At 39.5% G+C, this 15,295-nt stretch overlaps 1 protein-coding gene across 4 annotated transcripts in view; it reads left to right on the forward strand.

Annotated features, from left to right (window-relative positions):
• The window catches only part of RFX4 (regulatory factor X4), a 94,071-nt gene that overhangs the window by 33,554 nt on the left and 45,222 nt on the right, over positions 1 to 15,295 (forward strand). For 2 of the 4 annotated variants that reach the window (XM_021294678.2, XM_065039237.1), the window contains exons 4-5: positions 530 to 653; positions 12,593 to 12,654. In XM_021294678.2, coding sequence (XP_021150353.1) covers positions 530 to 653; positions 12,593 to 12,654 — 186 coding nt within the window. The remainder of the gene's footprint in view (positions 1 to 529; positions 654 to 12,592; positions 12,655 to 15,295) is intronic. The other 2 variants (XM_065039246.1, XM_065039255.1) reach the window with 1 other exon arrangement.

Raw genomic sequence — 15,295 nt, forward strand, 5'->3', positions numbered from 1 at the left:
AGATATGATACAGTGCGTACTCTTCAGGACTTGCAAATAACTTGCTTTAGCCACACCTGCTTCCTCAAGGTAAGGAATTTTGCAGCTGGCCAGGAATGAAAAATGTGTCATGAACCAAAGGTGTCTTGTTCTGTAAAGAATGAGAGAATGCTTCACCTCAGTGAATGTTATTTCAGAGTTGTACATATATTTGTTTACTGCAGGATGTTTTTAGGGTATAAGAGATTACTAGCATATTTTTTTCCTAAAAATAGCACTTTGGAGCATGGTCAAAGACCAATATCTCTTTGTGCTAATCTCTACTCACCTGAGAACTCACAGCCTATGTTTTGAACAGCAAGCACGAATGAAATGAAGCAAGTAAGCAGTATGGAAGTGAATTACAAGGAGCACTGAGGAACAAAGCAGAGAAAATTCAGTTGACAATTAATAGCCAGAATGTTTAATTTTAAAGAAGTAGCTTTGCACACTGTTTACCACAGAGGACATCCAACATACTTGCAGTTCTCTCTGATATTTGATTTTTAAGGCTGGAGGAGAACTATGAGATTGCAGAAGGTGTCTGTATTCCTCGAAGCGCTCTCTACATGCATTACTTGGACTTCTGCGAGAAAAATGACACGCAACCTGTCAATGCCGCCAGCTTTGGGAAGGTGAGTCCAAACAGCAGTTTGATGCCTTGAGCCCTCACCCAGTTCAGGTGAATCTGGATTATTGAAAATAACTAAATAATCATTTACCATTGGAGATAGAGCTATATGACCAGAAAGTCTTATGTATTCAATTTTTTGGGCAAAGGCTGAGATTTTAGGTATTTAGAAAGTTGGGATAATTTCTGATCATGGCTAAGGTCCAGAATACACTAAAATTTTTGATGACTTCTTGTCACTGTCAGCTAGGCTGGACAGTGACATGGTATACAACCTTGGCCACTTGGAAGTTGAATACAAGTGTAAACACATCTGTATTGTGACCTGCATTGCTTTACCCAATATATTTTTTTCTTAGATAGAAATGTAAAATATCAGTCATTTAAGTCTGAGGCTTGTCTGTGCCATTCTTATAAGCATGATACGGAGATCCCTGAACTGACAATATCAGTCCACACTGACAAATTCACACATTGGAGTGCAACGTCTCCTGGTGTGAAAGCTGAGGAAGGACCTAAGGGCATTTGTGTGGCACAGCAGATACAGGTTGCCAGGTTATCTTTGCACAATGATTCCTTGTGCCTCTACTTTCCAGTTCAGCTCTAGTAAGGGCCACTACAGTTAAGTCCAGATTCACAGTGGAGATGCACTCCTAGCACAGATGCAGCTGTTTCTTGTCCAGAGGTAAGCAGTAAAGCTTTTGTGCTATACATCACTAGCAGACATTAATGACTGGCTAGGATGTTGCATAAAGTTCTTATTTTGGATTTGCTGGTCAGGTGATGTTTATCGCCCAGTGAAAAACAGGAGGATATTTTTAATTTTTTAATTTAAAGCTGAAATTTTACACTAGAATATGTCACAGGTCTTTAAAACTTGTAGGCAGTGAAAAAAATAAAAAGTGCAGAGTTTACCACTATTTTTGAAATGCTTGCAGGCATGAATCTGAAGCCGATTGTCCTGTAAGCTTTTCTTTTCTAGTTTTTGCAACATTTATTCTGTAGAAGTGCTGGGTATTCTGAGAAGGAGAAAATGTTTCTAAGTGCTTGTGTAAAGAGTAGGTGAAGGGAAAGAATGTATTTAATGAGGTGTTGTTTTCTACAGTGCATCTTCATGTAGGCATCTTTGCAAGGCAAGTAAAATGTACCATGTTGTAACATTATTGTGTTTGTTGTGTCTTAAAGATCTACATAGCTCAGTTGATTCTGTTAGGTTTCTGTTTAAATACACTGCATAAGTGTGGATGTAATAGTTCATTGTATATATTATGGCTACCAAGTGGTAAGTATAGTGGAAACGTGTAATTAGGAATAGAGAGAACAAGAAACAGATTTAATGCAGGCTAATGTATTTGAAACTTGGGTAAAATTTACAAAGTGCTATTTTTTCTGCTACAAAAAAATTCTTTAAGTTGTAAGCTGTTGAAATTATTTAATCAGAACATAAATTTTCCAGGGATTTAACCAAATTTCAGTGTGCAGCGGTCTTGTTGCCCTGTATATTACTCCATCCTCCTTTTCCCCCTGTCCCACATATACACACCTGTTCATCAGTAGGAGTACCTTGACCTAGCAGGACAGGTACAGTGTCTTCCATCCAAAAATCAAAGCATTCCAATGTGTTCTGAAGCACTGATGCACAAATCTTGTTTTCCCTTTCTAGGGAGAGGAAGCCTTACAAAATCCTCATAGTACCATGCTAAACCAGTGCTTTGTGTGGCCATTACTTTTGGGTCTGGGAACTGTGGCTTCTGCACAGGTGTGTCTAGGAACCTCAGACAACACTGGCACAAATATTGGAGCAGATGAGGCTTCTGCAGATGCCAGAGCAGACCCCAGTGTTTCTGTCCAATCTGTTATTGCTAAGAAAATGTGCTTCACAGTCATGACAATCGTCGAGGCTGACACCCACTTCAACCAGTAGCTTGCAGTCACCTTCTCCTTAGGAGCAGGCAGTGCACAGATGAAGTTTTAGCCAACAGGCTTGTTATCGTGTGACTTAAATACCAGGTTGGCAATGTGTGTTGCATAAATGCCTTGGAGGCAGTGCAGTGAAATAGGTGCTGTTTGAGGGCTTCTGTGCTTAGCTGCTGAAACAGAGGCCCCAGACATGTTTGTTTTCACTGGGAATCATCAAGAGCCCTGCAGCTGTCATCTCCTCCAGAGAAAGGAGTTAGTTGTTCTGTGAAATTGTAGACAGTTCGCCTTTCAATGGACCACATTGAATTTATGATTCATCTTTGAACTTTAGCTCTGTGGGCAATGTTAAACATTTAGGCTTTTTCTTTAACAGGCTGGTAGTTTTTAGAAAGAGACATGGAGTTCAGCACATTAAAACAATCTGTAATAAGTAACATCCGACTGTATTGTTACATACTCAGTTACATCCCAATTAACAGAACAGTGTTGATTTCACTTTTAAAGATGCCACTGGAGACATATGATATTTGCCTTGAAAGTGATCCGTCCAGATTAAGGTTTTGTAGACAGCACTTCAGGCCATGTGTACTTCTTAATCCTGATGTAAGTCAATTGTGTCCACAAGAGTGTGACAGGGAGAACAAACAAGTTGTCCATGAACAGCTGAACTAATGCATCTTGTTTCCTACCAACTGCCACATTCCCTAAATCTACAGCTTTACCTAAATTTTATATAATACTTCTATGTTTCCCTGCAGCACATTCAATTATTTCTAGGTCCAGGTCACTACATCAAGGTTTTGCTTCTTTCAGTTTTCTCAGATATCTGCTGCAACTTCCTTCTACTTTATTTTTAGACTTCCTCACGTCTGTCTATTTGCTTGTCTCTTCCCTTCATGCCAACAGCTGGACAAGAAGCAGCACATGGGGTGGCTGGTTCAGAGCAATAGAAATGTTAACTGGTTGCCCCACACTCATGGTTGTCCAGTCAGTGCCAAATGGCTCAGCTAAATCCTGAGCTTTCTTCCCTTTCTTGTCCTCAGCATGAACATTGATGTGTTCTCCCCATTCTTCAGCCACTGTTTTCTATTAAACTTCTAGGACATGGATTGGACCTCAGGCATTTGGTAATATTGGATGAGTGAAACAAAAATTGGTTTGCGGTGTGAAGAGATTAACAGAGACAGTGATATGTCATTGACTGTTTGCCGAGGAAACCAGGCTAATAGCAACAAAAGTAACAAGAAGAGGAAATAATTACTGTATAAATAAACACCTTTAAAAAAGCAACCTATACTCATAAGCCACATATAAAATAAGGAAGACTCTAATATGGTTATTAATGTGATATATTCTTATTTGACAATGTGAGCTGTAGCTTCAATATGTTAGTCAAGATTTTAGTGCTTTACTCGCCAAATTAATATACATGAAAATTACAGGCAGTTTTGTCTATACTAGCATTTGCCAATCTCCTAATAGCTATGCTACCTAGTCTGTCATTGCTGAACTTTTTTTTCCCTGCAAAATACAGGAGCACACACTCTTTTACCCATAATCAGTGACCAGGGAGGGCCCTGTATTTGCTGGCTACAGCTCAGTGTCAGCAACTGGAGACTCCAGTGTTAAACTTCTGCTCTTACTGTAGGCAGCAAAGCATATTCTCTTCAATGGGATCATGATTTCACCCAAAAGTGAAGCAGAATAAGTCAAAAAGTTCCATGCAACCAGTGGGAAGGCAGGGAAGTACAGTGAGGAAGGACAGGTATGTCGCTGAGTTACTAACAATAAAATGTTGTGTATGAGAAAAAGCTGCGAATGTTCACATTCTCACAGTGAACATGTTTAGATTGTGAATTAGTCTTCAGTCAGAAGGAGTGAGAGCCCTGCTGCTGGGGTCATTTAAAAAAGACAGCGACCTTGTGACCCTCAGCCCTGTGCTGCAAAAACCCTGGGCTCTGCTCTGGGACTCTGTGGACTCGGGGAGCAGTTTAAGGTGTTTCCACGTGGAAGTTCTGCCACTGCCTGCAGCAGAGAGGGCTGAGCAGGTGTTGGTGTTTTGTTGTTGTTGGTTTTGGTTTTGTTTTGTTTGTTTTCTGAGCAACATGTTAACATAAAATGTCAGCGATAATTAATACACCGAGCTAAGAATTGTATTCGATGAAGGCACTGACTCATTCTCACTGGGTTTAGTTGCAAAATCTAAATCATTCTTCATCAGGGACTTCACTGAATCAAAAAGCAGGAATGTTTTGAGCATTTCCAACTCCTTCAGTAGTCATTTTGTGTGGGTGGGTTCTCTCCTAGCTGTGGCATGTCAACCAGCTCTTGAGCTGTATTAGTGCGTCCCTGAGCTTCTCTTTCATTTTTATTTCCAACACTGATTTTTGTCCTTGTTTCTCTTGTGACCCTGTATGAACATTCTTTTCTTAATCAAGCTTCTTGAAGAAGTGATCCTCCTCCTCTGTGCTGATTTCCCTTATCCTCCACCTCCTCAGTTCACTGCTTTAAATTTACTGTGCAGTGCTAAGTCACATCCCAGACCCTGCCATCTCTCTCACGAACACTTAGTTTCCCGTGGTGCAACCTCTTTTGCGTCCTCATGTAGCGTTCTTCCCACAACTCCCATATGCCCCCTGGAGGTTAAATATTTTCCTCTTTTGTTTTTCCTTTTTTCTTTTGGTGCTTTCCTGCCATGTCTTTTGACAAGCAATAATAAATTAATATTTGAAAAGGAAAACGAAAGAGGCTGACACTTTGCAGGGTGGTTCACCCCCAGCCTGAGGTCCCTTCACATCACTCTGGCAGCATAAAGAGGTTTAGCATGGATGCAGGCTCATACAGGTTTTAGAGTCTCTTTGTTGCTCCCTCAGTGGCTTTGCTGTAACTGAAAATTAGATTCCAATAAACTTATTTCACTAAATAAAGAAGAGTAGAGTCCACAATAGATTTGAAATACTGATGGGAAAAAAAGATCTTTTACATTTTTAACCAGTATTTCCAGACCATTTCCAAAAAATGGACAGAGGCACGGTTATAACAGCAGAAAACTGTGTTGATTTTTTTTCCAGAGTTTGCTTTGCTCCAGAGAAGTACACGCTGTACCAGCCAGCATCCCCTTTTATCACTATGCACTGTCTCTATGCCCAGAAGTTTTGCCAGCAGGACTTTTTCCTCCAAGCATGATTAGCATAAATAGGTTTTACAGTTTTGTGCCATCATACTGTAGATATTTAATGTTTTAAAAGGACAGACAAGTAGCCTTTTGGAAACCTCTTTGAAAACGACATTGTGATGTGATTGCATTCTGATTTGTCTTTGTATTGAAATGCACACATCCGGAAATTGCATGCTGTGTGTAAGGGGGTAGTTCTGAAGATATATTTTTTTCCTTTACTCTCAATTTGCTCCTAAGTAGCCTCAATAATAACTGGCATAGCAAAGCCAAATTCACTCTTAGTGGTCTCTTCTCATAGATTAAAACTGCACTTACTTTATTGTTAACAATTCCAACATACGGGATGGGGAAAAAATCAATCTAAAGCTGAGGATGTGATTTCTGTTATTGCATTGAAAGACCCTGTCAGTCTGTCAGCACTATCTGAACTGTCCCTGGTTTTCCTTCATCCCTTTTTAACAGCTAAGGCTCCTGACTGAAGGACCATTAACACCAGTATGACTTTTCTTCCCAACTCAGCATCTTCTGGGACAAGCTCCCCTGAGGAGGCCACAATAACACAAGTTAACACCGCAACACTGCAGAAGCAAGCCGTCACACTGGTGTGGAGAACGGGGATCCTGCGACGTAGCTAGAAAGATCTTTGCCCATTGGTTCTGTGTTATTGCAGGTTGCTGACTATTGCCTTTTTCTCCTTGAGTGTGGGGAGTAAGAAAACCAGCAAGAACACCTCAGTTTCTTCTGAGTGACTTTTCCTTTCCCAAAGCTTTGCCCTCTAGCAAAGGGATTTTTACTGGCTTTGCCACATCAAGCATCTGGCTTCTAATTGGGTCTTCAGCATGAAGTAGAGCAGCCTCTGGGCTGCTTTACCTCATGCCTTGTCAACACATCCCAGAGGCTGTTCTTACAGCACAGGGGCTGCCAGAGTGCAGGGATCCTGGCGCTCAGCCTTTTCCCACAGATATGCTGGGTGATGGCACTAAGTGTGCTGGCACCAGTATAGAGCGGGGGGAGTTGTGCAGGGTTTTAGATCTGCTTGGCTTCAGCAAGTCAGCACCAAAAGTGGCTGCAGCTCAGCTAAGCATCTGAGTCAGAGCATTTGGTGTTTGCAGCTTTGTTAGGATGCAGTAATCTGTTTGATCATGCCTTAGGCTGAATTCCATCTGGCCAGAAGGGCTGCTGAAGGAGAGTATTGTTGTGCATAGATGAATTTGAGGAGAGGTCTCAGAAGCTTCACTAAAAGGTCCAGTTCAGCTAGAGTTCCTCATGGAGTCTAATCTCCATAGCAGGCAGAACTGGGCACAGGCATTTAGGTAAAGTGTCAGCAGGCTTTTCTGACTTGCTTTGCAGGATCAGTAGAGATGCGTCAGTGCTAGAAACAAGATCCTTATCCTATAGCTGTTCTATAAAATGATGAAAGAGAATGGAAAGAAATGAGAAGGTTATTGAATCTAAACAGATAAGAGATCTGAGGTAAAGAATACAGGACATGTACACTGCAGTCTTTTCTCCTGGGCCATGAAACGAAGTGAGCAAGAAGTAGAGAGGGTATTGATACAGTCACACCTTTTCTCCCTTGTCTGGTTGGGGTTTATTTTGTTTGCTTTTTTTGTTTGTTTGTTTGTTTGTTGTTGTGTTGGTTTTGTTTGTTTGTTTTGTTTTGTTTTTTGTTGTTGTTGGGGTGTTTTTTGATAGTTTGTTGGATTTGAGGGACAGGAACAATATTTTGTAGTGGTCCAATTTGATTACGCTATTTCTTATCAGTCAATGTTTCTTCGGGTGAAGCTTTTTTTACCTTTTCCTTGAGGTAATGTGGTATTAAGCCAGTCCCAAGCTATCTCTGAGCCAAGTGGTACCTGTTAACACAGGTGTTAATAATAAGGCTGTCTCAGGTCAGGAGTTTCAAAAGCACTGAAGCAGATGGGGAAACCCCAGAATGACCCAGCTGGAGCAGTACCAGGCCAAAGATGAATGAGCGTAAAAATCCTACACTTATCATGTAAGACTGAGGATATCAGCGTTGTTTGTGTTTCACGGCAGTGAGGATAAGGAAAGCATAGCTGGGTGGGAGTATAGCTGTATTTGGCATAAATGGTTTCTTTCCTGCTGCCATGGCAATGAAGTTTAAGACTGAAACACTACAGAAGAATTTGATAAATAAACATAGATCTTCTGTACCTGACTTGGTAGAAGAAAAACCTGCCTTCTAGTTATGAGACTTGAAACCTGAGTTGAGATAAATAGAGCCAGGCCCTGTTATGAAGAATTGTTATCTACATTCCACTGTATGTAGAATCTCTCTAGAACATCCCAGTGCTACAGAGCCCAGAGCCTGAAATCCATTTCTCATTCTGGCAGAGTGCAAATTCTGGATTCCAAACTAATCTGATTTTATTTCATTAGTCTGGGAAGTTCTAGAAGCACAACTGGAATTATTACAAATAAAAAGGAACAAGAGTCATGAAGAATAACATCCCTCTAGATCAGATGCACTAACAAAATGAACATGCCTTTTGAAAAGTAGCAATTTAAATCATTCCAGGGAAAAGACTTCTAACATCCTCTTCCTATTGTCTCAAGCAAAATTTAATGTTTTGACACAGGGTGGGAAGAAAATATGACTGCAGAAGTTTCCAGATCTCTCTGATTTCTTACATCCTCATTTGTTTGCGTGAAGACAAACACATAAGATGGTTTTAAAGTTTTTTTCCACCCAATTTGTTCTGGTATCTCACATCATAGAATAATTTAGGTGGAATGATTGTGAAACATAAAATTCACAGTTTGATAGTGAATGCAATGAGGAGCGATGGGTCACAGTGCAGGGATGAAGACAGACTAGACCATTCCTTATTTTAAAGCTGGGGTTGGGTCTGCTTGTGTTGGAATGTCACAGTACTGGAGATGTGAGGAGAGATGCGGTGACAGAAATCACAGCTGGCAGTAATCAAGATGAAGAAGCGCACGTCTGCAGCTACTGTCAAATAACAGAGCAGCTCCTGCCATTCGCCATGGCCAAGGTTAATAGGTCGTGCAGACCTTTACAGACAAAGTGCATTTTTAAAGTTGTTGCTCATAAAGTTTTCTGTGTTTTGCATGGATGCTTAAGTAACTTATTGAATTTTTATTGAACTATTTTTAAAATGCCCAAAATACAAGTAATTAGATATTTAATTTAAGTTTATTCAGACACCACTGCTAGGTTTAAAAAGTGAATACAGGCTAAAAATCATGTTAGCTCCAAGATCTGTGCGATATATGTTGAACGTTGTACCACCAGCATTGTAATCTCAGTGTGAGAGAACGATAAGAGAAGACTTTTCTTTCCTGCATTTACTTTATCTGCCCCATACATTTGGAGGGGAAAAGTTACTACCTGTCTGAAAGAAAAAGATCCCCTTATATTCCACCTGCACAGGCCTTCCTAAAACCATGTATCAGGATTTTCTGCAAAAGGGTCAAACACATGTTGATTTGGATATACTAGTCCCTTGAAAAGGTATAAACTAAAGGTATGTTGTTTTATAATGTAATGACTTCTATCTGGCTTTTATGTACATGGTAGGCAAGCACTAAAAAGAATTGTTAGGTTGCAAAAGGACAAGGCAGTTCATAATTTTTTTTTTTAAATCAAGAAAGGCATACAATATCTTCTATAAGCAGAAGGCAAGATGAGATCTTGAGCAGGGTACAGAGGAAAGAGAGAGCGAGCATACAACTAAAGTTTAGTAACTGAGAAAGAAGTTGAAGGAGCATTGATATCTGAGGTTAATGTAGGAGGGACAGAAGTTATTTGCATATGAAGCTCCTGATGTACATCTGTCTCAAAACCAAAAAGCCGAGTACCATAAAATAATGCCTAACGGTCAATACTGCCACATAATTTAGGTGGAATTTTACTTGCAAAATGTAAAACTTGTACCCTTTTACTCGGATCTCATAGGGCAGCTGGACTTGTGGTCACTTTGGAGAACTATGAGATGAAATTTCAGCTCCGTTGAAGGACAATGGTAAAAGGCCAGTTCACTCCAAAATTCCCTTGGATACCACCCATGAGATCGTTTTAGCACTGCTTCTGTTGAGAAGCCAGCGCTACTGTGAGAAAGGGGACTGGGCTCCATTCAGAAAACAGTTCAAACTGCGTGGTCTGGTCTTGATTCTTCTGCTTGCGCAACCTCACTGCAGTGATGAAAGGAAAATGATCCGATTTGTTTTTCGGATCTGAACCTGAATTTTCATGTTCAACAATTAGGAACTCCCTTCCCTCCCCACCCAGCTGTAAATCTGACTAATTTTCTCTGTTGTTCTTTAAAAGTTAGACACGAAACACAATGATGATGTATTTTATAGGGTGACTTTTCAAGATGAAAGTATGACTTAAAAAATGAACCTTCTGGACCCTCTGCTTTTTCCACTGGTTTCAGCACACGGTGTACTCTACTTTGTCCTGCCCGATCTGGCTGCTTCTCTCCTTTCAGGAAAATCTCACTGCCTTTGGGCAGTATCATTGCACAGGGGTTCACATAAAGTAGCTGAATAGAAATATTTATATGAACAACTAGTTCATTTAGCACTTGACTTGTTTCATTCCAAACACAAATATGTGTATGAGCACCCAAGCATGAGTATGCCATGTTAGACATATTTTACACATGCAGCATTAGATCAAAGACGTCTGACATTTTTTTGAAGGTTTGCTAGAATATGCTTTTTTTTTTCTGTTTTGTAAGTTATTGGTAAAGAATATTTTCAGTGATGCATACTTTTCAGCTGTATTCTGAAAGGTATATCTCATTGTTTAAAACGCATTGGATTTTAAAAAGAAACAAAGAAAAGAGAGAGGGATCATCTGATCAACTGCTCCGTTATTCTTCTCTTTTCGTGATCACCTCTGCCCTGGTATGTAGAAATTGGCTGATTTATTTAAATCCCAGGAACTCCCATGGCATATGGTTCATAAAGTAGCATTTACAGTGTGCATTGTAACACTTCATCACCACTAGAAAGACTTGAAAGTAATATGGGTTCATGTTGTTCCAAAAGATAAAATACGGTAAAAGTATCTCTAATGTTAAGATTTATTTTGAGTCTACTGCTGTAAAGTCAACTTTTGGAGAGGAATGATATTTTCTAAATGACAAATGCCACCAGAAAAGAAAAAAAATAATAAAGAAATCCCTTAGCCCCAAAAAAATCATCCTCAGAAAGTAGTTTTTCAACACCGCCTTTTTTCCCACAGCCTTGTGGAGCCCCCAACCCTGTCTGCAGAAAATGAAAGAGAGAGGGGTGGGATTAATGTGTAATTAAAGGGAATTTGGAAGGCTGAGATGTTGCGGAATGTTAGATCAGTAGCTGGAACAGCATGTGGTGTTCTTTAGGCAGGCTTCATTGAATCCATACAAAAAAAGAAAGAAGGGCTGCTTGCCTGTCTGCTCATTTATCAAACAGCTAGGCTGAACTTTCACAGCTCCACAAAAGTGTTTTACTGTTTGCTGAAGTTTTGCTCCAGAAATTAAAGCTGAACAACCTAGCGACTCTGAGTCTGTGCTGCATTTTTGACACCAGCCGTGTTGTGCAAAGCTCTTGGAAACCAACGCAGGTCAATTTTTACATGATACAAAGGGAAGATGATTGTACATTTGCTAAAAACAAAAACAAAAACAAACCTGAAGAAATGGTCAAACGTGTGACACTGTAATGTCTTTATTTATATAACACCTTTTGATCTAAATACATGTTCCAGAGCTTTCAGTCATCAATCAGGATTAAATATTTATCATGGTGGCAAAATGTCTAATGGAGAAAAAAAAATCTATATTATTTAATCAATTTTAATTGACGTTTTCTTCTAGTTAAGCAGTTATATTCTGTCTTGTATGCCTGTATTCCTTTAGTATTAGTTGCTGTCCCCCTCAAAGAGGAAGCATTTAGCAATTTAGATAATGAAAACAAAATAGACTATAAATTTTAAAAGGAAGCAATTCCTATTGCAAGTGAATCTTCAAGGCTTCTGCAGTCTTTCTTACATGACTGTTCTGCCAGAAGAATTTTCCTCCTCCTACAGACCACACCACGAATCAGGTGCAATCCTGCGAGGTGCTGAACTCCTCCTTTCCAGCAACTGCACCAGAGCGTTTTCATCAGGTCTTGCTTGCTTGACGGAGGCACAATCTACATTCATTAATCCATTTCCTTAAATTCGTCTGGCACTAAAGAAGTTTTGTTTTACTGTAACAATGTTTACTTAATCTCTGCTGACAGACTGGAGTCCAGATTTTTGATAATACCCTGCTGTTTCTGAGATGCACTTGTTTTCTATAGAGGATACATTAATTATGAGGTATCTGTCTTTACAACAGTGATTCTTCCCTGGTAGAAGTTGTGCCCCTGTCAAATACCAAAATCTTTTTCAGGGAATCATCTTTTAGAAAAAGGAGTGTTTAATGGCAGGACAGTGCAAGTCTTTAAAGAGCTGTGGCCTCCAAAACTCTCAAAAAGAAAGTTTGTTGATCCCACAAACTGACATAAATAAATAGCAGGCCAATTCTAAGTATAATCCTTATTAGATTAGAGGCAGAAATGATTTTAGAGTTTTAAGGAAGTATATTCTGCTGCAGAAACCTCTGAAAGTCTTATTTTAAAAAATAGTGGTAGTTAATGCAATTATACTGAATTTTAAAGTGCCTTCCCCACTTTCACTAATGGAAAAAATTAAAAGCTTTATTTCTGATTTCTCCTGGCATGTATTTTGCTGACATTGTAGCTTTTCTGTCTTAACAGATTATATTAAGTATTAGTAAATGTGCTTTTTTATTTTTTCAATTATCTGTTCTATATATTTGCAGATAATAAGGCAACAGTTTCCACAGCTAACAACAAGAAGACTTGGAACCAGAGGTCAATCAAAGTAAGCAGTGTATGGTCTTATTATCATCTCACACAGGGCCCCGTCTGGCTCTGGTTTTACTGAATAGAACAGTATGCCATCAGGGAATAACTTGTCCAATTGGGGACTTAAACCACAACTTTGCTGGAGATTCCATTCTTTTCATTGTCTTATTGGTTCAGCAGTGATAGTCCTGCAAAGGTAGTCTAATGGAGGCCTTTTACTGATTTAATCAGCAATATCTTCTGTGTTGTTCCTTTGATGTTTTTCATCTCATCTCACTTTACATGATGTAAAGGACATTCCCACCCAGTAGTAACGGAGCTACTGTGGGAGGCTGGAAAATGACAGCTGGTTAACATCATGTTTCAGTTTAGAGAACAAGTGGCAGAAAGCTATCTGGAATTTAGGTAGGAACATACATTGGTCTAAACTGAAATTGTCCACAAATCTGGATTTAATCACCATTTTTCTTGTGTAACGAAATCCAACATATCTTTAAGTGATCAAGGAATTAATTTATTGCCTTACCCAAAAGATGGTACTTCCTGGAAACAGTTTATCCTAATTCCTGAATGATAAATTGATTCAGAAAAACAGCGCACTTCCTGGAGTATTTGACTTTTTCCTGTTGTTGTCAAGATGTGTTTCTACTATTTTACAAAGAGGATATGGTGATGTTTTAATACCATTTTTTCTGATTGTGGACTTCATGAAATTTTTCCAGTGGAGTTTTGGATCTTTTTATGGCAAGCACAAGCCCCCTAAAACGTGTGTGTATATATATATATTTATATATAAATATATATATACACACATATACACACATCTGCTTTTCTTGATTAACTTTCACAGAATCCTACAGGGTAGTCTAAGGGTGGTCTCTGTAGATCACAAGTGGAAAACTATAGAGGGGGGAATGAAAACCTGTGTTTGCAAAATTTTCCTGGTAAAACTTATTTTTGAAAATTAAACCTATAAACACCATATTGATAAATGTTGAGAGACAAATACGCTATGAGAATTGAACTTACATACTAAAGCTAGAATGACCTACTCTTTAAAGGAAAAAAGAAATTAAGGCACTAAAGAAATGCCATTAACATTACCTTCACTGTGCTCTTCTAACAAATGGTCCATGCCAAGCAGGTTCACCTTGATGGGACAAAATGTCACTTCCCCCATCTTGATATTCTCCTAATTTTTATAACTAAGCTTTCTTTTAGTAGAGCAGTCATATATAAGCAGCTAATTGAAGATCTGAAATCTTAAATGCACATTCAGAGCTGCTGTAACATCAATCATAACAGAGATACTGGGAATCTCTCAGGTGCAATTTCTGGGCTAGTCCAACAGCATATTAGGAAAGCATGATAGGTCCAGACTTGTAGAATCAGGATTTAGCTCTGAATATGAGTTATTTGGAAGTTCATAAAGGCAGAGTGAAAGCATGCACAAGTTGCTTTATTGCTTTAAGGAAGGATTCAGGTGAGAGTACCTGCTGTAAGCCATCACACCACTCTGACATTGGCTACAGCTTTGGTATTTGTCTTCCTGTTTAATGAAAGGAATGAGTACTGCTGCATTTTCGAAGTGGGGCACGTCCCATAGCTCCAGGAGTCTCTCAGATGAGCAAGATGCTCTTGATCTGCTGACTAGGGGTGTCTTGTATCTCCAAAAGCTATGTCTTTTTACTCTCAATAAGGCTAAAAACCAATGGGATTTAATATTTCTTGCATATTTTCCCCCTAACCTGCACGCCTATCAGAGGGTCACGCACTCCTCTCATGTCACCCTTGCAGTGGTTCTCCTCCCTATCTAGCAAACACGAAGGGATTTCTGAAAATCATGCTGTCTGTGCTGGGCAAAACCCTTGGCCTCTGAGAGTCCCTGGTCACCCCTGTGAAGGACATCATGGTTACTCAAATTTCACAGCCTCAGTAGACACACAATTGAGTTCTTCTGCTCCACAAGAGGATGCCTACGTCTTTGGCAGTGGTTAACACCCCAGGGATTATAGCATACAGAGGAATCCTCCTCATTTGACCCAAAGAAGAGGAGAGGTATAAACACACACTACATACACACTGTACTTCTTTTCAATAAATACACTTCTTGCTAGACCCAGCACAGCTGCAACAGAGCTCTGTGTTTGTTTGTGTTTTTTGTTTGTTTGTTTTCTTTTCTTTTTCCAAAACATTTGACGGCATTCCAATTAAGTGTTACATAAAGAAATGACTTTAGGTATTAACACTTCAGTCCTTTTATCACCAGCTGTGCTGACCGATCACCACCAGTATGATTTTCATTCCACTTCCCTGCTACTGCCAAAGGAAATTCAGCCATGGAAGTGGTTAAGATTATCTGACTTCACACTGTTCTGCCTTCAATCTTTTTATAGCACAGCTGCCTTGTAACATGACAAAGTTCAGAGCTACAATAGTACTATACTCTTGGTCATCAGTTGTGAGGTTTTCATTCTTGCAGCTGGGTTTATTGCTGTAAGCATGCAGCTGTTCTTTATTGCACTGAGCTTAAAACCAGTTCCACCACCAGGTGAGCCATGAGCAGGCAGCTAAACACAGAAGGTAATTTCTTGCTGTGCTGTACCTTGAAACTCTTCAATATGTACACAAGAGGTTAGTTAAACTGATGGAAACTA

This window comes from Columba livia, chromosome 1, assembly GCF_036013475.1.
Source record: "Columba livia isolate bColLiv1 breed racing homer chromosome 1, bColLiv1.pat.W.v2, whole genome shotgun sequence".
NCBI lineage: Eukaryota > Metazoa > Chordata > Aves > Columbiformes > Columbidae > Columba > Columba livia.